General features: G+C 34.3%; 3 protein-coding genes across 3 annotated transcripts; 1 reads left to right on the forward strand and 2 right to left on the reverse strand.

Moving 5' to 3' along the window:
* Window positions 1-4,336: 4,336 nt before the first annotated feature.
* brk (brinker) lies at window positions 4,337-6,552 on the reverse strand. The gene has a single exon (XM_069053818.1). It carries the CDS (start codon window positions 6,039-6,041, stop codon window positions 5,037-5,039), a length of 1,005 nt encoding a protein of 334 aa, XP_068909919.1. The 5' UTR covers window positions 6,042-6,552; the 3' UTR covers window positions 4,337-5,036.
* Window positions 6,553-19,272: 12,720 nt separating this feature from the next.
* Window positions 19,273-20,701, reverse strand: Atg5 (autophagy protein 5). The gene is made up of 4 exons (XM_069053154.1): window positions 20,340-20,701; window positions 20,164-20,288; window positions 19,793-19,987; window positions 19,273-19,739 (listed from the first exon to the last, which is right to left on the reverse strand). The coding sequence occupies exons 1-4, from the start codon at window positions 20,699-20,701 to the stop codon at window positions 19,630-19,632; spliced, it is 792 nt and encodes a 263-aa protein (XP_068909255.1). The 3' UTR covers window positions 19,273-19,629.
* A 246-nt stretch (window positions 20,702-20,947) lies between these two features.
* On the forward strand, window positions 20,948-24,713 carry pit (pitchoune). Its single transcript, XM_069053153.1, has 8 exons — window positions 20,948-21,171; window positions 21,814-21,957; window positions 22,162-22,422; window positions 22,472-22,786; window positions 23,094-23,395; window positions 23,500-23,823; window positions 23,877-24,054; window positions 24,111-24,713. Exons 1-8 carry the CDS (start codon window positions 20,976-20,978, stop codon window positions 24,275-24,277), a joined length of 1,887 nt encoding a protein of 628 aa, XP_068909254.1. The 5' UTR covers window positions 20,948-20,975; the 3' UTR covers window positions 24,278-24,713.
* The last annotated feature ends 589 nt before the right edge of the window (window positions 24,714-25,302 follow it).

Here is a 25,302-nt window from a genome sequence, read left to right on the forward strand (position 1 = left end):
TATCGGGACCACCCTGTATACACACAAAAAAAACTCCATTTTTATAAGTGTCTCCTTATTCGTTTTGAGTAGTTTATTTCATTTTTGTTGTATCCATGGAAATGAGAGAGATAAATCAAAGCCATGTTGCCGTACGCTATTTGAGGTAAAATGGACATAAAATTTCCTCTTGGAAATGCTGGAAATAATGAAGAAAATAATTGCAAACTGATCACAATCGTTCAGAATTATTATGCCACTGGCTAGTAAAAGACAAATAGTCAAAATCTTTTTTAATATTTAAAATACATTAGATCAAAGCTGCACCTTTTGAGCCTCCATATCTTCAAATCTAAGAGGTATAGAATTTTTTAATTATTTTTCTCATTATCTTCTAACATGAGATGACATTGCCCCATTGAGTTGTTCCGCGAATTTTGGAGCACTCAGTATAATAATTAAGTCCAAAGCTACAAGAGTTTGAAAATCTAAAGAGGCAACTTTTTATAATCGTGAAATATTTTATTACATACTGTAAAATTATTGTAACTATGTAATAGTAATTTATTATACGAGTTTTATAAGACACCATGTTGTCGCACGCGTTTTTTAGAGCACGAGGAGCGCAACGACGAGTGCTATAAACAAACAAGTGCGACAAAATGGCTTATAAAACGAGTATAATACAATATTTTTTCTATTTTGCCCCTTAAATTTAAAAAAAGTTCAAAACATAATGCTAGGAAAATTATATTTGGCAAATATAAAGGTTGGTAAAAAAGTTTTGAATTTAAAGTGTCCTGAAGTGCAGTGATTACGTAGCAACAACTCACTATAAGTTGCTACCAACATTAAACATTTAAGTAAATGTTCCTGAAACGCGTATCGAAAAGAGCTCCTTTTCGAAACCCGTTTGAGTGTTATACTGACTTGTGTTATAGGTGCAAAATAGAAAAAAATAGTTATAGTTGTATTAAGTGCGCAAAATGATTGTTTTTTGTTGGGGCATGAGAATGAGTTTTTGATCGAGACCGTTAGGTCGAGACTTCAAACTCATTCGAATGCAACCGCATTTTAGAATTTTTGAATTTTTTAATTTTTGTAAAATTTTCCTTGGATGCTAAAATATTTGTAAAAAAGTTTCCTTGGATGCTAAAATATAACTATTTTAGCATCCAAGGAAACTTTTTGACAAATATTTTTTCACTATCAATAATGACATACTTTGCGACTTGATAACGATGCATAAATGTCACGTTTTTTTGACGGTTGTAGAAAAAAAATGTTTGATAAAAGATTGGTGGAGAGATACTCCTTGACTTTGTAGATATGTTACGTTATATCAATTCTTTCATATTGTGTTAATCAGTCTTCGTAGTCACTTTATTCTAAAAACTGAAGTTTTCACAGAACAAAAGTAGTTCCCAACGCTTCTGCAATGTTCTTAATCGCAACAAAATTTTCGAAATAAAAATAGAGGTGATGGTGTTCGGTTAAGGCGGTAATATATCCTGTAAGCTACATATACACATTTAAAATTTCTTTGATTTTTGTATTTGTTCAGCTCACAAGACATCGTAATCTATGCTGAATAGATAGATTAACTATGCTGTCGCTCCAGAAGCAAATTGAAGCTGCAGCTGAATACCTCAAACACTCGGGGCGCAGATTCTCGCAGCCAGTTCCTCCACTGAGGTTTTCTGCTCTTCAGTTGTGATTACACTTTCATGCAGGTAATAAACGACAGTTAATAGTTCAAAAAGTGCCAGAAATTGTTAAGAATTACTGAATTAGGTAGTTACGTATGTCTTAATTACTTGATAACTAAATTGAATGAAATAAATGGCTGACTTGTTGCCGGAGAGGACACCATACCATACTTATTGTTAGACTGGAAAGACCCTCTACGGGAAAGGCAAATGGTTGGTCTCGTACTCGTACACCCTTTTTCAGATAATTTTTATTTTCCGTCTGCGTCCTCGATCAGTTTAGTAAATGTGTTACATAACCAATATTCTTAGAAGATCGAACTTGTGCGAAATTGACATTTTAATTTTTATCCAAAATATAATAGTTCCGTCATTAGTTAGAACAGAACTGCTTCTTATGTTAACTTTAAACTTTGAATCCCCTGTGATAAAAGTATTTTGGTTTTGAACTAAATAATAAATCAAATTCGCTTCGGACATCATATTCAGTATGAAACCGTTTCTCACTAATGTAGTTTGGGAGGCTGCAGGAAAGATGATCATCGGTTGGTGCAAGGTTTGGAGAACATGGCGGACGTGTCATTCTTCAATAGATTGCTTTGACAGGTGTTGACAATAGAATTTTTTCATGATCGAATGATCTGTTATAGCAGCTTGTAAACATATAATTCCATTGACATACCACCAAACGAACGTCATAATTTTTCTAAGATGAAGTCCTCTCTTCGCTATTGGAGATGGTGTTTCGTTGTAATTAACCCATGGCTTTCCATGTTCCATAAATCATACATAATTTATCTACTGCTGTTGTAACATTGTTGGCTTAAAGAAACTCCTAAAGCAAAACATGTCTTGTAGATACAAATATTTCAACACAATGACGAAAATTAACAATTTTTTAAGTTGACATCTATAGCGATTAAATTTTATTCAAATATTAAGAAAACTGCGCATATAAAAAAATACATACAAAGTGCCTATAAAAGAACGTACTCGTATATCAAGAATCTTGTACCTATACATATTTGATTTTTGCCGCTCTGTAGTATGTTTACATATTGTGGTACCAAATAGAAAAACAGAGGTTATGTAAGACCATTAATATGCCATTATTGACAGGTTTTTAATAAAGACTGTTGTAAGACGAAAAGTAATTAGAATATAGAAAAACTAAAGAAAACAACAAGCAAAATAACTAAGACGTCGAACTCACAACACAAGTGACGCTAACATTTAATAATTTGGCATTTGACTGTTGACATCTGATTTGACGGCTTCAACGGCTCCACATAGTTCGATGCAATAAAATAATAGAGCCTTACAATTCCACAGGACTCTTGATATACATGCGTTCTTTTATGGACACATTGTATATTACATATTTTCAACAATTATTTTTTTACTCGTACTATGGCGGACAATAAATTTAGGCCGGCCTGTCATTGGCTTGACATCAAAATGTGAAGCTGGCATTATGTTCAACTAACCCCATTTTCGATTTTTGTCATTCTTGTCATCGTGACAGCGATAATCAAAATTAAGATTGGCAAAAGAAGCGTGCACCAGAGAGAAGTGCTACTACAAATCAGTTATGCTAGTGCGTCATGATCTGTAAGTTACGAAAAGGGCGAAGGAAACGCCAAACAGCTTGAAAACCTTCAGTTTGCAAACTGACACATCAGTCATAATGACAATAAATGGTCGCTTGCATTGACTTTTTTGAAATGTCAGAAATTTGCCGGCCTAAATTTATTGTCCGCCATAGTACGTAGGTGCACTTGTAATACTAGGTAGCGTATTATTAATTTAATTTAATTATTCAGTATTATAATTTTCCTCCGGTGACCATATTTATGCTCTGTTTTAAGCAAAAAAGTAGACTGAAAAAAAGTACGAACAAAGGAGGTTGTATTGACGAAAATTTTTTTTTTGTTCTGCTTCCTGTTTTTTTTTAATCATGGTTTTACCACGATTGAAATTATTTATCACCTTTTAATGAATCAGTACATTATATGTAACAAGGTCATTTTAGTTTACCATAAAATGAAAAGCCGGTCCTGTCTCCAGATACAATCAAACAGAAACCAGATGTTGACCTGTTAATCGGTCCGTTTGTAAAATTTATGAGTTGTAAAAAGTAGTAAGAGTAAATCCTATTGTGTAGTTAACACACCGTGGGGTTTAGTAAAATCCACAATTATCCATACTGCACCTTCCGTTTTCATTAACTTTACACAAAACCAAGAGTCGAAAAACAACGCAAGCGGAGTTAAAAAAATTTTGTGAAAGTCGTTAATAAACTTTGTCATAACGTTAAATAATTAGCAATGTCAGAAACAACAGTTAGGATACAAACTAAGATGGATGGGCAGTGCGTGTCCAAACCCGTATTTTTTTATTGTACCTATTTTAAAAGTACAGTTTGTGCTTTATTATTCCGCGAAGATGTTTTTTGATGACTACGAATCATGTTGTCCCTTATCACGTTTGTCGGATTACGTAATGCGAATACCTTCACTTCATCTCGACGATATTTTGAGTTAGCTGTATTGTGGTTGTTTATTACTGGTACGAAGATATTAATAGTAATGACGAAATTATGCTTTTGATGTGATGACTGATGATTGACAAGAAAAAAAAAATAAGAGTAATATATACATTTTTATTAATATCATCTATAAAATATCTCATATAAAATAATACAATATCTATAAAAAGTTCGTTTTATAGTCAGGCCAGCTGTATGTACAATTTGATAAACGTCCGATAATTGCTCACAACCTACAGATGTAAGGTCACATTATTATTATAATTATTAGTTATGTACAAATGTTTGAAAGCAAATATAATTACGTCTAAAAATCACATTATCAATTGCAATAGACTGAATACAAGACTGTGTGTATATAAATATCCGTTATACAACCATGAAACTTATTAAAATGAAGTAGAACAATAAATTAATAAATAACTAAACGGGCAGTATGATCTAGTTTTTAACGATAATAATAATTATATTACAAATAATAAAAATATGGCAAAGGAAGACATAGATAATGTGTAGCTGTAGCTGTTTTGCCGGGTATGCAATATTAGCTGCCTTCCGTTTTTGGCACGTATTTTCCTATTTATCCTCTAAAAAGGCACACAAGTAAATTAGATACTGAGCAATAACATTTCATGTACTAATCTATAATTTGAACAATAGCACCCACAATTATCAATAATCCCTAAAAGACCTAATTTTTATAAGGCAAATACACAATGGAGGCCATTCCGGATATGTTCGTTATTGCTTGGTACGTTTTAGACTCTCGAGGCTTACACCAGAATGAAAACAAGCAAGTCCTATCTCACCGTTTGCGTATGTTTGATCGTTTCATTTTTCTGTCGCAATTCGTCGGCTTGCTTCAACCACTTCTGCACTTGCCTCCGGTGGATGTTGTATTTGGTAGCCACCGCTCGTTGGTTGCCTTTGCAGACCGAATCCTGGTAATAACACTCGATGGCGCTCAGTTTAAAGTCCAGACTGTAGCTGTGTCTTTGTTTGAGGGGCACCACACTTTGGATGTAATTAGTGTCGTCGTAACCGGCACAGAAGGGCCCGATCTCGTACTCGGCGCCCTGATACGGCGACGGAAACGTGTAGTAGTAACTCGTGGGGCTCTTCGGCTGCAGCTCGTGCAACGTGTACGTGGTGGTGTACTCCGACTTGATGTCGCAGACGTTATTGTTGTTGTTGTAATAGTAGGTCGCGTCGCAGCTGGTGAAGGCCGAGCTGCAGCAGGGTGGCAAGTCCGGTTTCTTGGGGGCATCTTCGGTGACGTCGTCGAGGTAGGGTTTGAAGAGTTTGACGGGTTTGGGGGCGCTTTCCTCGTGCTTCCTCTTCGTGGACAAGTCCCACACGTCTGGGTGAGGCCTGGCGAGACTGAGCGGCGACGGCAGGCGGAGGGGCGAGGGCGGGGGACAGGCCGCAGGTGCGCTCGGAGCGGGCCTCTTGAGCGACAGGTCCATGGGCGCGGGGTCCGGGGTGCGGGAGCGCGTGGTGAAATCGAGGGGCGCGGGGCCTGGGGCTTGGGCCTCGTCGTCAGGCAGTCTGGCGCTCCTCTCGCCCTTGCCCACGCTGTTGCGCAGGTTGCCCTCGACCTGGAGCCACTTCTGGATCTGGCGCCGGTGGATGCCGTACTTCCGGGCCGTGGCCCTCTGGTTGCCCTTGCAGTCGGCGTCGTTCCTGTACGAATCCAGCACTTGAAGCTTGAAATGCGGGGCGAAGATGCGGCGGGAGCCGATGCCAGCCTTGCCCTCGCCCTTGCAGCCCACACGTTTCAGTACAGAATTCAAGCCGTGGGCCATCCTGCACTCTGCGCACCCGAAACACACTTAAATCAGAATAAACCCTCGGAAAAACAACGAAAATAGCGCGGTTTAACTTTATCTGCGACCTATGTAGCAACCATTTTCGTCACGATTCACAGAAAACCCCCACTCCCGCTGACTAAACTGTATTCTCACGTTTGCCATCAAAAGGGACCTGAAGTATATTTTACAAACACGGCTCAGACCGACCCAACACCACTTCTTTCCTTCTGTACAGACGATTTTACACTAAAATGCCGCCGACGTACGTCTGCGCTAGGTCGATTGAATGGGAGGCACCGACATCCGTTTATGAAACAAGTTTACGTGCACAGTTGCCGGACTTTGCTGTTTTTTACCTACTTTCCGTCGAGACGAATTATCGATGATTTTCCTTTAACAGGAGACAACACCACAGATTTTATCTGACTTGAGAAACAATTCGATGATTATTTGTCGAATGGAAGTCGGTCGTTTGCGAATAACATAATGGAATGCGATAAGCTGGCAACGGCGCTAGTGGTCACGCCAGACAAGCTGTCGCCAAGCCAGCGAGGCCAGACAACGCGTCTCTCTCCCAGCTCCCTTTTCTTTTCATTCATCAGCAAACAGATGGCAATACTTGTTTTTATTACCTTTCATTATTATCTAAAATATCTTACGTTTATCATATTAGATCGAAATTTAAGTTCCATTTCTGGCGCAAATTCCTTATATTTATTGATAAATTATCACTTCTTTTTTTTCGTTTATCGTAAATTATATTAAACAAATTAACGCTAATGAAGAATTTTTTCTCGTTTTCCCCTTTATTGCTTTATTGCAACACAGTGCTCGATAAATAAATTATAACAATACTTAATTGTATTATTAATTTCAAATTAATATAGTTTAGTCCTTATTTGAAAATTATTTTATTCAATTAGATATAATGGTTTTTACGGTAACAAACGATAAAAAAAAATCAAATCGCCGAATAATTAATTTTTTAATGTTAAAAAAACTAATGATTATTAATGTAGAAAGAAGTAAATTGACCTAAATACTTCATCCGAAGAAACTGCTGATAAAACAACCGTTTAGGTGTATCCATCTTCTGCATTCCTACCTATACTGACCATCATAATAATTACATAGTCATAACTGAAGACAAATCGATGTTTAGATTTATCTGATTAATAATGAAGCATGTTTAAAAATGGCGAATACACATTTTTTTTTTGTTCGACACTGTCAGAATTTGAGAATTTTCTCCTGTGTGAACGGATTTTGATAAATGTCACAACTTGTCAAAACGAAATGTCAAGCTAATTTTAAAGATTTTAAGCGATTTGGAGCCGTTTTAATTAGAAATTCATGGATTTTTGTTGTTAACAATTCAAAATGTTTACTAGGTAACATGTGAAAAGAGTCTGTAACACTTAGGGCCACTTTAAATGTAGAAAGAGAATTAAATATTTAATTCGATTTTAATGCGCGATTAACCCATGCACCTAAAACTTTAATTGGTTCAATCTGATCACGTGTTCAGTTAATCTCGCATTGAATCACGATTAACTTAATTACGCTTCTGTAAACTGGCCCTTAGTCTAATAGAAAAAAATTCTGATGGAAAAAATTTCGAATAAAAATAACTTTTTTCATCAGTTTGTTGAATAAGAGTTACAAAAAATGAAGATCCCTAATATCTCCTGTATAATTCGATCAGTCAAAAGAAGCGTTTTAACACTGATTTGTTTTATTCCTACGTGAAAATAAACTAAATATTATGTATTTGTAGTTTATTGAACTTTGATTACAATTTGCTATATCCACATTTTCGATAGAACTAATACTTTTCACGATAAAGTTGGATGGCGCTACCCAGCACGCAAGTAAACAATCGAAATGTCGCCCCAACATTTGCCTTAATTTATTAAACTGATGGTTAGAATTTCAGCTTTTCGGTTTTGTAACGAATAAAATTATCCTTAAAATCGGGACTGAAAAATTGGGATTGTTCAATAATTGCATAAGTTTTTCACGCAATCGTGTTATAGCTACTTATAATAATTGTTGTTGACACAATCTGAAATTTGAACTTAACATCCCTAATGCTGTAAGTAAATAACGACACCGATACCTACTAAGGTAAGTTATTAATGACATTAATGTCTTTAAAACATTCCTGTCAAAAAAAATTACTTCAAAGCCATTTTTTTTTCGTATAAGCGATTGTGCGAAAAACCTTGTGGGATATACGGTTAGTAAAGTGCCATAACAGAATCTCGGAAATTTAAATATCTCGACTTCGTCTCGATTTTTCAAACTCTTTCTCGATTCTATTATAATATAATGCACTTACTAACCTTATACCTATCCCAATATTAATACTATCAAAGTTGATACTTATCTGTCATATCTGTTGAAATAATCCCAGTGAGGTTTTTCATACTACATAGATGATTTAAAAGCACATGAAAGTCAATAAAATTCACAAAAAGGAACCATACCAAGAAAACTATGTACTCGTATTTCTAACTAGTGGCAAAACCGCAAAGCTCATCAATCTAAACCCTAAACCAATTTCCAATTCGAATTCTTTTAACCATTGCTCTCGTCGTAATTTGTATGTGATTGTTGCAAAGAGAAAGAATGCTTTCTCTATCAATACTCAGTTCGGATGACGGATGATAATTTCCATTATTTAGTTTGCTCTGAGGTGGTCAGTCAATCACAATAAAGGCAATAATTTAATTTATTTTGTTAATACATGATATGTATTACATGCACGTACATTTAGTCCAATCAATAGGGAGTTTTACCTTGCAAAAGGTACAGAAAAGTTTATACTTGGCAGGTATCTTCTATCAGGCATATTATTAATATTGTTGAGTTTGCGACCTTGGGGGGTTGCCGCTCGCCCCGCCATACTGGAGAATAGGGGTGCAAAATCACATTTTTGCGATTATTTCATTATCCGTGCGAGATACCTCTATCTAAGTTACGAGTATTATAGAAAATGTAGAGCATGCAATTCTCTACATTTTTTGTTCTTTACATTTTTTTGTCAGATCAATAGTTTCGTAGTTACAGCGTGTAGAAATCGAGAATTTCTTTTATTTTTGTACATTTTATTCTTTTCCACACCACCACAGAGGTAGAGCAATAGGGTGCGTTTTTTTTTTGACGTGGTGTCCCCAGTGGGCATAGTCCACGATGCAGTAGAAGTTTACTGTTTTACTCTTTTTGATTTCTTTGTAACGTAGACGGACCCGAATGATCTGGATCGAACGGTATAGATGAGCTGAATTCATCAGAGTTTATGAATTCGGGAATTCCGCTTGAGAATTTTCCTCTTGTTCCTCAGGGTCATCATCATCATCATCATCAAGATCATTCGTCTTGATCCTCAGATTCTTGAACGTGTGTGATTATTTTATTATCCGTGCGAGATACGTATATCTAACTAATTACAAAAAATGTAGAACATACAATTCTCTACAATTTTTGTTCTTTACGTTTTTTTTGTCAGATCAATTGTTTCGTAGTTACAGCCTGTAGAAACCGAGCATTTATTGTTTGTCCGTCTATGGGCATATCGGACTCAGCGTGTATTGTCCCTTTACTAAACTCCCGCACTGTCAAAGTGTTTGCAAGTTGCCGCACTGTCGTTCAGAGACTAGTAATTTTTACGTTAACGTTGGTGCAAAAACTAGAAATTTCAAATTTGAAGTTAAGTTTAATAAATTCTGTTTCTTTCATTCAAAATATTACTTACACGAAGTGGCTGCACAAGAAGAATATATGGAATGTAAAAGAATACTGTTAACGGCGAGAGAGAAGCAGAATATTGTTAATTATTGTTTGGAAAGAGGAGAATTAACTCCATTAATATAACCACACTTTTGTTGTTGACGTTCTTATAACTAGATTTTGTGTACAGGCAACTGAAAAGGTATGTCACCATAGGTACACTCCAAAGAAAATTCAAAATTTTGACACTGACAGTGCGGGAGTTTAATAAACGGATTTAGTATACTAATGAAACAGGTAAACGCCAAATAATCCTGATGATGATGATGATGACCCCGAGGAACAAGAGGAAAATTCTCAAGAGGAATTCCCAAATTCATAAACTCTGATGAATTCAGCTCATCAACAGGGTGTTTCTGAAATACGTGTGTTAATTTTAACCAGTGAAAGAACTTTTCTCTATAACATTTTGTAAAATTCGTAAAAGTATTCCAAGATTTTTTGCCCCACAATTTTTACCAAACGAGTCGTTTTGTGTGATTAACTACACTGACCGGCACAAAAAACGACTCACTTTTTTATGAATATAATTAAGTAATTTATTGTTTTAGAAAAAAAAATTGATATCATGTTGTATTGATAAGTGTCATTTAAGTTATTCTTTGTCAAAGAATATCCGACAAACAAAACATTAAACACAGCAAATAAAATTTTAATAAAAAAAAATAAAAGTAATTTTTCAGAAAAAATTTTATGTTACGAAAAATTGCCAAAATTTGAACAGCATTTTCAATTAGTATCTCGTATTGTCACATTAAATCTTTGAACACGTAAATCAACCGACAAAAACACAACGTGGAAGTAACGCAAATTTTCTAATAATTTATTTAAACAAAACAATTCGGTTGCCATGATGACCATAGCATTCCCAATCATTGAAAATATCCCAATTTAACTATAGTAAAGAAAAATAAGCACAAATATAATTTCAAGATCATTTATTAAAGAAATCATAATGAGTCGTTTTTTGTGCCGGTGAGTATAGTTTCTATTTTTTGTAACCATGAGAATCTAAATTTTGATTATTTATTTTTTTCTATAACAATGGAACTTTTTAACAAAGCTCTGTTTCTATCACAACAGAAAATTTTCGCCCTTACACATAGGCGGGTATTCACTTTGATGGTTAATTTAATCCAAATTATAAATCTATTTGTATTGCTTTTTCGTAAAAATGTTATAGAGAAAAGTTCCATTATTTGGCGCGTTCTTCCACTGGTTAAAATTAACACACGTATTTCAGAAACACCCTGTATACCGATCGATCCAGATCATTTGGATCCGTCTACGTTACAAAGAGATCAAAAAGAGTAAAACAGTAAACTTCTACTGCATCGTGGACTATACCCACTGGGGACACCACGTCAAAAAAAAAAAACGCACCCTATTGCTCTACCTCTGTGGTGGTGTGGACAAGAATAAAAAGTACAAAAATAAAAGAAATTCTCGATTTCTACACGCTGTAACTACGAAACTATTGATCTGACAAAAAAATGTAAAGAACAAAAAATGTAGAGAATTGCATGCTCTACATTTTCTATAATACTCGTAACTTAGATAGACGTATCTCGCACGGATAATGAAATAATCGCAGAAATGTGATTTTCCACCCCTATTCTCCAGTATGGCGGGGCGAACGGCAACCCCCCAAGGTCGCAAACTCGGAAATATTAATAATATGCCTAATAGAAGATACCTGCCAAGTTTAAAATTTTCTGTACCTTTTGCAAGGTGGAGCCATTTTTATGTCTTGAGTGTCCTGAAGGGGGCTTTCACTTTTTGAGTTACCTTGAAAATTAGGTTGTTTTTTCTTAAAAAGATAGATTTTCCAGACGCCTTAATACAGGACGTCAAGAAAATTGATGTCAAAATATTATTTATTATCGAGTTTCAAAAATGGGTTTACGGTGGCTTTAAAAACGTGGGTGTTTTCACAATTTTCTCTGCTTTTCTGTTTACCCTTGAAAATCAGGGTGTTTTACCTTAAAATTTTAGACTTTTTGAACTACCTTGAAAATCGGGGTGTTTTACCTTAAATTGTTGAGTGTCCTGAAGGGGCTATTCTAGTAGTTATGTGTCAATGTTAAGGAATTTCCTGACGATATGACATGAGTATAATAATATACCTTTTTGAATTTCAACCACCAATGTGTTCTCTAAGTCCAAAACTTAAAGAATCTCCTTGATAAATTCCCCGTTTAATGTGAATAGGCTCGGATTTTAATTTAGTATTGTTTATTGATAAATTTAAAGTAGTTCTCCAAAATGTCATAATATGGGATAAAAAGTTACTCAAATCCAAATTAATTTTTCAATTATTAATAATTGTCTTTCGACCAAATCAATCTCTTCATTTGAGGATCTTTTGCTATTCTCTTATAGAGCTTTCAATGTAGCCGAGAAATCTGATAAATCATTGAATAAGCATATAAAAGAAAATCTTTCTAATTTTGAAGTACCTCAAATACGAACATCTTCTAAGAGACGAACAAATTTATCACTAGCTAAGAAAGTGGAAGCAAAAGTAGCCGATTTTGATATCAAAGGAGCTGTTAAATTATTGTCCTCGGATGACTCATTAGCTTCATTCAATGAAGATGTTGCTGAAGAATTAAAAAAAAAGCATCCTTCACCATCTCGCGAACTTTTTTTTCCAGACGCTTTCAAAACGGGAGACTTTTCTTTAATAGTTAATGAGCAAAACGTTCGAGAAGCTATCAATTCCTTTCCTGCCGGTTCTTCACCTGGTTTAGATGGCATGAGACCACAATATTTAAAAGATATTATATCTTTATCAGCGGGCGAAGCAGGTCAGCGGGCACTAAGAGCTTTAACAAAACTGTGCAATTTTTTATTGTCTGGCCAACTTCCTTCAGAAATTTGTCATTTATTATATGGTGCGTCTTTATGCGCCCTTCATAAGAAAGATGGAGGAATTAGACCGATCGCTATAGGAAACTGTTTACGAAGATTGACTTCAAAGCTTGCTTGTTTTCAAAGTCGTAATATTGTAAATTCGTATTTATCTCCACACCAACTTGGAGTGGCAACTAAGCTAGGATGCGAAGCAGCAATTCATACTACACGTACCTTTGTGAATAACGACCTAAACCGTAGCAAAGTTGTTCTTAAATTAGATTTCAAAAACGCATTTAACTCAGTCGAACGAGATTGTATTCTAAAAGAAGTCCAATGTCATACCCCACTTCTTTACCCTTATCTTTATCAATGCTATAGGAATCCTTCAACTTTATTTTTTGGTGATCATTTAATTTCTTCTTCTGTTGGAGGTTGGAGCTCAACAAGGAGATCCTTGTGGTCCTATGATTTTTAGTCTTGCCATTCAACCAATTATTTTATCTTTGAATTCTGAACTGAATATTTGGTATTTAGATGATGGAACCCTAGCTGATTACCCAGAAGTAGTTTTGTCCGACTTTAAGAAAGTTATCAATTTTTCCAGAAAAATTGGTCTTGAATTAAACTTTAACAAATGCGAGATCTTTAGCTGTTCTGGAGACACAGATTTAAAAATCATTAAGGAATTTCAAAATTTAGCACCAGGTATTAAAATTTGTGACCGAGGAAGTTTATCTCTTTTAGGCTCTCCAATCTTTGACCAAGGCTTCAAAAACACTGTCGAAAAAACTATTATTACAGTTGAAAATCTTTTAAATAAAGCTGAATTTCTTAGCAGACACGTGGCTTATACCTTAATCAAGAACTGTCTTTTCATACCAAAATTTAATTTTTTATTAAGAACAACTCCTTTTTGGAAATTTTCTAATTACGTTAATTCCATTGATTCTTCTTTAAAGTCTTCTTTAGAAAAAATACTTAATTTACGTTTAACTGATTTACAATGGTGTCAGTCCACTTTACCGATTAGATTTGGTGGACTGGGAATTCGCCGCATTTCCGATATTTGCCTCCCTGCTTTCCTATCTTCAGTTCATGGTGTTAAAAAGCTTGTTTCTCAATTATTCAATTCAAAGGATAATGAGCTTATTATTCACCATTATGATGAAGCTTTAGCAGTCTGGGATGTAGAAAATGAGAACGAAAGACCAACAATTCCACAATTTCAGAAGAATTGGGATAATATCAATATCAAAAGAATAATTGACAATGACTTAATCTTTAATTCATCTAGGGACTTGGCTCGTTTTAAGGCTTTGCAATGCAGAGAATCAGGATCTTGGTTACATGCAATACCTTTTCCTAATATTGGTACTCTTTTAGATAACACTTCCTTCCAAGTTTGTATTGGTTTAAGATTGGGTTGTAATCTTTGTACACCTCATATTTGCAAATGCAATGCGAAAGTTGATGAAATTGGTATTCACGGTCTAAGTTGTTCCAAAAGCAGTGGTAGATTTTCAAGACACACTGAAATTAATTCTATTATCAACCGGTCTTTGACTTCTATTCATGTTAATTCAACTTTAGAACCAAACGGACTATCTCGTGATGACGGAAAACGCCCTGATGGGATGACTTTAGTACCGTGGAATAAAGGTCAACCTTTGGTTTGGGACGTTACTGTCGTAGATACACTTGCAGACAGTTAGGTATTGAAAACATCTGAAGTCTCAGGTTTTGCCGCTGAAATGGCTTGCAAACGCAAACATAACAAATATCGTTCAATTATTTCGTCAAACTACATATTTAAAGGTTTAGCCTTTGAAACCTTAGGCCCTTGGTGCAAAGAAACAATAGATTTCATTAATGTAATCGGAGACCGACTTATCGCGGAATCAGGGGATTCAAAATCTAAGAAATTCCTTTTTGAGAGGATTTCCCTTGCCATTCAACGTGGAAACGCTGCAAGCATTCGGGGCACTTTTCCAGATTCCGCATTATTATCGGAAATTTTCGCATTGTAAATTAAAAATGTTATTTTATGTTAAATTTTAATAAAGATTTTTCTTTACATTTTATAAATTTTAAGAATTTTAATAATTTTTTATTATTAACCAGTGATTAACAATAAACAGCCGTCACCTAGCAACGAAAGATTTTCGTTGATTTCATTGGTTAACGTAGACGATTTTCATTGAAAAATGAGAACTCGGATCGTCGCATCGGACAAAACAATTTTATTAATAATTCTTATCCGAAAGGGTTTTAACGTATCTAGTAGTGGAAAAAATAGTATATAAACCACGGTGAAGAAGACCCTTATAGCCTTCGCGCCTTAGAACCCTCGGCACGCCTCGGGCTCTAATCTTGGCGCTCTGGCTATAATCATGAACTTCTTCACCTTGGTATATAATGTATCAGCGGTCGGCAACCTTTTAGCAGGCAAGGGCCACATAGTGGCAAAAAGAAATAAATCTTTTCAGTACTGCACCTCTACTTAACCATCTCACTTCAGAATAATACAGGACATCTCGAAATTCAGAAATTCAAAACAAATAGGTAGGTAGTTGTTAGTTTCGTACGGCGCCGTGGATCCAATTATACAGTGTGGAAACCACTTATGGAATAAATTCAGTAATTTCAAAACTAATGACATTTGTCAAAAACGCTGAAACAGGGCGATTTTTATTTCTTATGGTGCTTATTTTAAGTTGCTTCACTTGTTCATGACGTCCTCCATTTTTGAGCTATGATGTCATCACCATTTTTTTTTTTAAATGACAACACTGATTTTTTTCTTCTTTTTCTGATAGACCTTACTAGAGTGCATTTCAACGAGAGGTACTACCGAGTGACTATAAATGATTGAAAATTATTTTGTTATGTTGGTGACACATTTGAAATCTTTAGTTGGCAACATCGTTGGCATGACACACGCAATTTTTAAAATTGAAACAAACGTCAAAAAACTCTAAATCGACAATGTACTATCGGCGCCATCGAAATGTGAACGCCAAATTTTCCTAGTGTGTGTTGTAGCATCAATCATAGGCGTGCGTTAATGTGTCAGATTTGTGACAATTTTCACAAACATAATTTGTCAACAGATTTAATTTATTTTTAAACAATATACATGCCACGACACTTGACCGATATGGGAAAAGCGAGGGCTGTTACCAAACTCGAGGAAAATTGTAAAATTATAATAGAAAGTTATAGGTAATATGTAGAAATCTTTTCTTAACTTTCATACATATAGTACGCCACTGAACAAAGTTTTATTTAATGTAGAACAAAACAGAAGACGTTTCTATGGCACCAGAAATTCGTTCACATTTCGTTGGCGCCGATAGTACTTCGTGACTTAACCTAACCTAAACAGAAATGATTGACAGATGATCCAGGAAAAGACTTACACTACCAACTGCATCAGTGTTGCCAATCCACTATTTTCCTTCAATCATTTATAGTCACTCGGTATTACGATCATAAAATATTCGACATCAAACTTCTGTCACATTAAAAAAATTACTCTAAATCATGCTTTATTGTAACTGTCACATGAAAGATGAAATTGTTGTCAATTTGACACCGGTTTAAAATATAATTTTTTTAATATGCGAGTACATTTGGGTATTTGTTTTATATTTTTTATTAATTAAAACCTCGTTCTATTCTATTTGTCCGATTTTTACAACTTTTTGAATATTTTCTCGGTAAATCTGACATTGACATTTTCAAAATTGACACAATCAAAATTGAGGTCATTAATACATAAGGGTCGTTTTAGAATGTATGACAGCACGATGACATTAGTGTCCAAAATTTTTTGATCGCAATAGTACCTATTGGGTGATTCAAAATGATTGTGGCCAAGTATGGCAACTATGTACGAACATTTATGTGGCAACTGTGTGGGTAGGGTAGAGTTGACATTTCTTTGACAGTTCATAGGCGTGCAATTTTGAAAGCTGTCAAATCAATGTGCAATGGAATTAAAAAAATCAAATTCACGCTTATGAAATGTTATACAAATATTAACTCTACCCCATTCACACAGTTGCCACATACATTTTCGTACATAGTTGCCATACTTGGCCACAATCATTTTGAATCACCCAATATTTGAAACAAGGTTCTTCAAATTATACTATTTCACTATTTGTGATTGTACTGTACATTTTACCGCAAAATATGTTAGATTGTTTTTTAACTCCTTTCAATGTCTGTGCGAGTCACAATGTAAAATATCTAAGAGTTTTTTAAGTCAGAAAATAGACAGCGACCAAGAGTTCATTTTCTTGGTGTATCTAAACAAACAGTGCAACTAAAGCACATCCAGTGTTGAGTCACACTACGATTGTCGAGGAAGAGGAAGAAAACATACCACCATGACCGCAAATCATCAAACAGCGACTCATGCGTAAACAGAGGGTTTCTGCAAAAAAATCGGTTCATGAAATTTGATTAGCACGAAATCGTGTTCAAAAGATTGTCAACCAAGATCTGTGGCCTCAGACAGGAGATATCCGGAACAGAAAATCCTGTTTATTGTCCAAATTATTTTGTTTCTAAACAACTGTGATTCTATTTTTTTTGCATATTTTACGAGTTCAGGGATCCTATATTTTAGCCGGTGAAAACATAACTCAATAATCGTAGAGAAAAAGAATGATTGTACTGTTTTCTCAATTTGGTTTAAGTTAAAGATCTTGTGGAGCTTATAAATCCTAGTTTAGCACTAATCTTTTAAACAAGACTGTATTGTACATTTTGCATAATTATTTACATTGCATATACAGGGTTATTCGAAATGATTGTAGTCCAAGTACAGTTGCGGCCGTTGAAATCTCAGACAGGAAAGATTTAAACACTCTGTATAAATTCCGAAATTTGATTAGCGTAAACAGGATTTTCATCAAGGATTATAAAGTCAGTGTCAGTATTTGACATATTAGGTCAGAATCGCGCGTAACTTTTGAAATGCCGCAATTATCTGATTTACAAAAATGTGTTTGACTGAGGGGCGGTGTGAGTATAAGAGCCATTGCGAGAGAAATTAATGTGGATAATGTTTCAGTGACATTTTGAGAAACGTCACTTACAAAGCTAAAAGTTTGGCGTTGTCAAAGTGTCTGAGTTTTCAACGGCCGCAACTGTAGCTAGGCGTAAAAACTGAATGTAAAATGTATGGTTGCCGCTCCGTATAAAAAACATCAAAGTAATGTAAATAAGTAAGTACTATGTCGGCAAAAAAATTTTGGCCGTCATTGTCTGTCAATTCAAAAAAAAAAATTGTAATCCGTACTTTATTGTCATCATGATTACCGTCTTGATTATGAACGTTATTTTTTGGGTGGTAAATTTCAAAACTCAAAATTATTTTGTCATTTCTACTACACAGAACGTTTACCTCAGGTTATCTATGTACGATTGCTCTAATTTTGTTTATTCATGTCGGATTTTTGGAATATCTGAGCTTCAAACAGTTTAAATTGATTGTCAAAATGACAAGAATCGAAAGTGGGGTTACGATTCCTAAAGGTTTATTTGCACTTTACTTGAATGTCAAGAAAATGACGGCCAAAATTTTTTGGCCGCCATAGTACTATTCCGGACACGGAATCTTGGCCAACAGTTTTTTGACATGTCTAAAAAAATTTATGTAAACCAATCATTAGTGCCATTAAAAAATGACAATTATTAAAAATCACTTTGAAGTTTTTCTTGTGAGATCAAAAAAGGGTAATTGTTCACTTTAACTACTTCTGGAATTTTCGCGTTTTTTCTGGCTAGACAGCCTCAGGACGTCCTACTATATCGTTTCCCACCGGTCAAACCTTGTGCAAATGAAAATTTTCCTTACCCTTTAGTTATACTAAGACTTGGCGCGACCTTGAAACACAACAAGAGAAAAAAAAGGCATTTGCACAAGGTTTGAATGGTGGGACACGATCTAGGAGGACGCCCTGAGGCTGTCTAGCCATAAAAAACACGAAAATTCCAGAAGTAGTTAAAGTGAACAATTACCCAAAAGAGCATGGAAATGGCATTATCGAGTCAAAAGTTGGGTTATATTCAATAAAGACCAGTTTACACATATTTGTCAGTTAAATGTCAGTTGTGGCCAAGATTCCATGTCCGGAATAGTACATACCGTTCACACACAGGAGTTAAATTGGGTGCAAAACAACTCAATATTGTTAGAATTGATTGCAAAACAACGCAACATTTTTGGATCCAATCGTTAATTTAAAAAAAAGAAATAAAATTCTCATCACCGCACTTTTCATCTAAAAAATGACAGTGACAGCGACAAAAATTGACAGTTCACATGAAAGCGGCAAAAATTTCATAACATGGGCATGGCCTACTTCGACTACAATAATTTAGAATAACCTGTACAATAAAATTGTACGACCTACAACGAAATTTAGAAAACAGTATAGGTTTTTACTTGATCTTTCAAGAGCCTGACGCTCAACAAATTTTCCATGTTTGTAAAAGTAATTTATTCATTGGGGTGTAGCGGAACGATCAAATGTTATTATTATTTCTCAAAAAATTTAACTTGCATTAAATAGTAGTTTTATTTTTATAGCATCTACATTGAATATAAAATTGTAAGTATATGAATTTTAATAAAACATTGCATCATATTACTATAGATTACAAATTAAGTCTACTGAAATTCACGTCTTTTAGCAAACACTTCAGACTGAAGAATTCTATTACAATTAAAGAAAATACATTTTATGACAAAGTCAATATGACAGTACATCTCCATATTTATATTTGATCATTTGAAATTATTGATACCTACAAGATAAAAAAAAAATTGCTTTTAAATTGTGCACCTATTTATAAGAGTTTCACATTAAATGAAGGCAATAAATATAGAGTCCTTTTACATTATCACACAAAAGCTTCACATCTGCACACACAAATGCAGGAAGTTATCAGGATAACTGAGATGCTCAGACATCCATTGAAGAGGTGTCTCTAAGGGAGGAATCATTCCATGTGTTTTAATGCTAACTGAAAATGGTAATAGATCAGATTAAATAAATGATTTAGAATGTAGAAATTACTGTCTTTCCCAGGAAACATTTCATTTATTAAGTCTTGTAAAGTTTTGCGGTGTCCATCTTCAGAAACAGGCTTAATTAATTTCTGTCTGTAACCATCATCTATGTAACATCTAAAAGGAATGTATTTGAAGTATTCTTGTTCTGATGAGACTTCCATCAACTTTCGATTCACAGCCCAAAATTGTTCAAATTTGTCTACAATTTAACTCACTGTCAGATTAATAAGAACAACAAACAAATATAAAAAATGTAATGAATTCAGTTGTGCTACTTCTGCTTTGAGTAAAAACTCTAAAGTATAGTAGTAGCAGTGTTATAGAAAGCATATCAAGAGAAGTAGCTAAGTGAACAATTTCCTAAAGAGCTCCTACCATTTTGCAAACCTAACCACAACTGATTGTGGTCTTTTTTCTGCATGTTACTAGCAATTTGCCCTCTATGTTTTAACACATCTGCTTCCTTCAAACATGCCATGAAATAGGACTCAACTGTTTCTCTATAACAAATACATAACACACAACTGATTAACAATGTAAATCTTACATACTTATTATTAAACTTGTAGATTTGATTTTCTGGAAACTTATCAAAATGCACGGTAATATTCCATGGCAGTTGATCATCAGAAGTAATGAGTAAATCGAAAAGAACACCTATGGGATAATGCCATTTAATGGGCTGACCATCATATTCCAACCACATCTCTCTGTCTTGTTTATCATTAGTGACATAGCGCAAGAAATGCTTACGAACTTTATCAGTAACCAAAGGAAAATAACTTAAACGGGGTACCATTAAATAAAATGGATCTGGTTGTTGTAATTCGACAACTTCATCTGAATCCAGGTGAAACGAAATGGGTAGTTTACCCTCCCAAACCTCTCGTAAAACTTCCCTGTCGTTAGCCATATTTTACATTAATTCTAACACAAAACATTAACAACTACTCTGTCATATTTAATTTTTATCATATACTACACATAAGCGACACTCAATAAACCATCGATAAACACACTAGACTGACATTTTAAACATTTTAGGTTAACTAATTTGACTACAACATTTTCAACAGTTTCACCAAAATAATATAATGAAAGTTCCCTAAATGCAATCAACAACATAACCTCAAATTAAAGTGTGGAAAGAGTTTTCTCGAATACACGTGTTCGCGATTAGCGTAAAAATGTCTATTCAAGATAAAGTTTTGATGAGAAAAATTAAAAAACGGGAGAAACAAAAATTGAAGTTGGTTCAGCAGAAAGAAAGTCAAAAAAAGGAGAAGCTAGTACAAGAAGAGGAAGATCTTAATGATGGTTTAGCTTTCACGCCTTCAAAAGGTGTTAAAAGAGTACAAAACGAGGAGCTAGGACCAGCTAAAAGTGAGTATTTAATATTTTGTGTTTGGTTAATATGTTTTATCGTGTGAATGAAAAGAGTAATATACAGCCCGAGTGTAAAGTAAGGAATAAAATTCCCAATTTATATATTGTTGATTTCTGGCAACAATTCTCGGACACGTCAGTTTGTTAGTTTGGGAACGAGAAATTGGAACTTTAACTTCTTCACTTGCAATGGGTTTAAGGTAGGTTGTAAAGATTATAATAATGAAGATTTACAATACTGGTAATGGTAAGTCGTTGCCTGCTGACATGCTAGTCTAGTCTACCTGCTAGTTATTAAAAAGGGATGCAGATTGTTTGTGCCTCCTGGAATGAAGTGCTCATGATGCAAGTGAAGGAGCTAAAGTTCCAATTTCTCGTTCCCAAACTATATATACAGGGTCATTATAAATTATTGTCCCATCGTAGATGGCTGTGCGCTATGCTTTAGGTGCGCCGCTACGCCCACTAGTTGTTACAAACATTTATAATGATCCTGTATTTCTACATACTAGATGGATCGAAAAGTGTAATTTATGTAATACGAACTGACCTATCGGAGGATTTGCATTAAAAGTAAACAATTAAATGTAAGGAATTTTATTTCTTATTTTATACTTACACTTGTATTGTTAATTTTAGGAAAGAAGAAGAAAAATAAGAAAAAGCAAGATTTAGACTTGGAAAATGATCCAGATGACACCACTGAGAATGAAATTAATGATGAGGTAGAAAATGAAGAAACAGAACCAGAGAAGGAAGAAAATCCAAATGATGAAAATATTTGTAAGAATTTAAATAGCTTTTTTTTTAATGACATTTTAACTGATATGATGATGTGAAGGCGAATGTGAATCTCCTCACAGTATTTTCTCAAAAGCTGTTTGAGTTGAGATTTAAGCATGAACACCACAATCAATCTGATTTTTTTTATAAAATATAAATTTAACCACTTATGTATTGTATTAAAATAACTTAACATATTTACAGTACCTGGTGCAGCAACTACATTGGAAATTTTAAGTAATTGCGCCTTTGATTCTCTAAAAAACAAAGTTTGTGAAAATACTCTTAAAGCAATTGCTGACATGGGTTTTACCACACTAACTGAGATTCAAGCAAGGTCAATTCCACCATTATTAGAAGGCCGGGATTTGGTTGGAGCTGCAAAAACTGGATCAGGGAAAACATTAGCTTTTCTTATTCCTGCAGTTGAGTTAATTTACAAACTGAAATTTATGCCTAGAAATGGTAAACGGTTAATTTTTTTCCCCACTTTTGTTATATTATTGGTTTTAAGGTACTGGGGTCATTATTATATCACCAACTAGAGAATTATCGATGCAGACATTTGGAGTTTTAAAGGAGTTGATGAAATATCATCATCACACATATGGGTTAGTGATGGGTGGAACTAGCAGACAAACTGAGGCACAGAAGTTATCAAAAGGAATTAATTTATTAGTAGCCACACCTGGACGTCTCTTAGATCACATGCAAAACACTCCAGATTTTCTTTTTAAGAATTTGCAGTGCTTGGTAATTGATGAGGCAGACAGAATTTTAGATATTGGATTTGAGGAAGAGATGAAACAGATTATAAATCTTCTGCCAAGTAAGTATTAATCCTAGATCTAGCATATATTTAGTTTACAATTGAGGAGAATTGGTATTACTTTGATACAATTAAAAAAATATTTTTTATTTATTATCATTCCTTTAGATCTTTCTCTGGAAGTAAATGACGGCGTCATTTTTTCGGTGAACTGATTATCAGTAACTTTTTCTATATCTTGTTTAATTACTAAATAAAGTTACTTTTTCATTTACACTTTGTACTTCATTATTTAAGCTTTTAGTTGATAATGAATGAGACACAAAAAATTACTTGTTTTGTCTAAAGTTACTTATTTGTATTACAGAAAGAAGACAGACAATGTTATTCAGTGCAACACAGAGTAAAAAAACAGAAGCTTTGGCATCTTTAGCCCTTAAAAAGGAACCTATTTATGTTGGTGTTGATGACTCTAAGAGTGAGGCAACAGTCACTGGTCTTGAACAGGGTTACGTTGTTTGTCCATCTGAAAAAAGACTATTAGTATTGTTTACATTCTTGAAGAAAAATAGAAAGAAGAAGGTCATGGTATTTTTAAGTTCATGTATGTCAGTGAAATTTCATCATGAATTATTTAATTATATTGACTTACCTGTAATGTGCATTCATGTAAGTTGTTTTTAATTATATGACTAAATGTGTGGTTATTGTTATCTTAGTGTAGCAGTTACAGAATATTTTTTGTACAATATGTTAAAAATTTTGTCTTGCAGGGTAAGCAGAAACAGGCGAAACGCACAACTACATTTTTCCAATTTTGTAACGCTGATTCTGGAATTTTGTTGTGTACTGATGTGGCTGCGAGAGGGTTGGATATTCCTGCAGTTGACTGGATAGTCCAGTATGACCCACCAGACGACCCCAAAGAATACATTCACCGAGTTGGTAGAACCGCGCGTGGGGAAGGCAGCAGTGGTCACGCTTTACTTATTCTCAGACCTGAAGAGCTTGGGTTCCTTAGATACTTGAAACAGGCAAAAGTTCCACTGAATGAATTTGAATTCAGTTGGAATAAAATAGCCGACATTCAGTTACAGGTTTTTTCGAGTGTAATTTTTTAAATGGTAATCGGTAATTCGTATAATTTTAGCTGGAAACTTTGATTGGCAAAAATTATTTCCTTAATATGTCTGGTAAGGAAGCATTTAAAGCGTATGTGAGAGCTTACGATTCGCACCATTTGAAGACGATATTTGACATAAGTACACTTGACTTGACTAAAGTTGGTTTGTCTTTTGGTTTTAAAGTACCACCAGCTGTGGATTTAAGTAAGTTTTGTGTTATAATGACGCCGTTGGATGGTAAGATTTTGTCGTATTTGTAGAAGTTTCTGTGAAGAAATCTGAAAGGCCCTCAAAGAGGACAGGTGGAGGAGGATTTGGTACCTATAAAAATTATAATTCGCTGCCTAGTAGAGAATACAAGAAAAATACAGTTTATAGGCAGCCGAAGCGTAAAGGAGGCTCTGACAAAAGACAGTTTTCTAGATAATTTTCTTATGTTTAGATGAAAATCAACATTGTTTAAGTACAGCGTGATCAATAATGACTGAGTCTGTTAGGAGTGAACCAACTGAAAAAAAATTGTATTTTTTTGTCTCGTAAGTGGTACTGACCGGATGTTTTAACTTGACACGGTATTAAAAAAAAAGTTATGTCGGTTATGTTTATTCTATTACAAAAATTAACCTTTGATGGTAAATTACAAATTTGCTTGTCAACACTGTTAAAGCTGTCAACCGGAAATGCGTTTAGATTACAATGGTACCAAAATCATTCAAATTTTCATTGTTGCCAACAGATTCAGTCATTCTTGATCACGCTGTATATTATAAATAATATAATTAGCTATTTTGTAGCTAATTTTTAGGTCAAGTTAAGAGTCCATTTTTAATCCAGAAATTTTAAATAAAATATGTATGAGTCAATCTTGTGTTTTGATATACTGAAGAAACGTTCTGCGTACTATCCGATTATTAAACTCCGGCACTGTCAGTGTCAAATTTTTGAATTTTCTTTGGAGTGTACCTATGGTGACATACCTTTTCAGTTGCCTGTACCCAAAATCTACGTAAAGTCCATTCAAATTCAAAAAACCACCACCTGTTGCTTTAGGTTGGTAAAATTTAAAAAACCCTAGGTAGATATTTTTTCAGACTATGTTGGTAACTATAAATTATGACATTTATTTGATTCACAATAAAATTCAATTATTTCAATTGCTTTGAATTCCGTTCATATTGTTTTATTAGCAGCACGTTTCATTTATTTATTGATTCTTATTATGTTTACTTAAACATGCCCAGAAAAACAAGACATTTAATAGGTAAACATTCAAAATTACAATTCTTACCAAATTTTACACTAAACAGCGTTGCCGATAGTAATTATCGAGGAAAATGCGACGTTGGTGGTTTTTTGATTTTTGAATGGACTTTAAACTAAACTTGACTCAAGTTGCAAAAAACCACTTGTCATTTGCAACACCATTTTTTTCATATTTTTGTACCAAATAAA

This window comes from Tenebrio molitor, chromosome 7, assembly GCF_963966145.1.
Source record: "Tenebrio molitor chromosome 7, icTenMoli1.1, whole genome shotgun sequence".
NCBI lineage: Eukaryota > Metazoa > Arthropoda > Insecta > Coleoptera > Tenebrionidae > Tenebrio > Tenebrio molitor.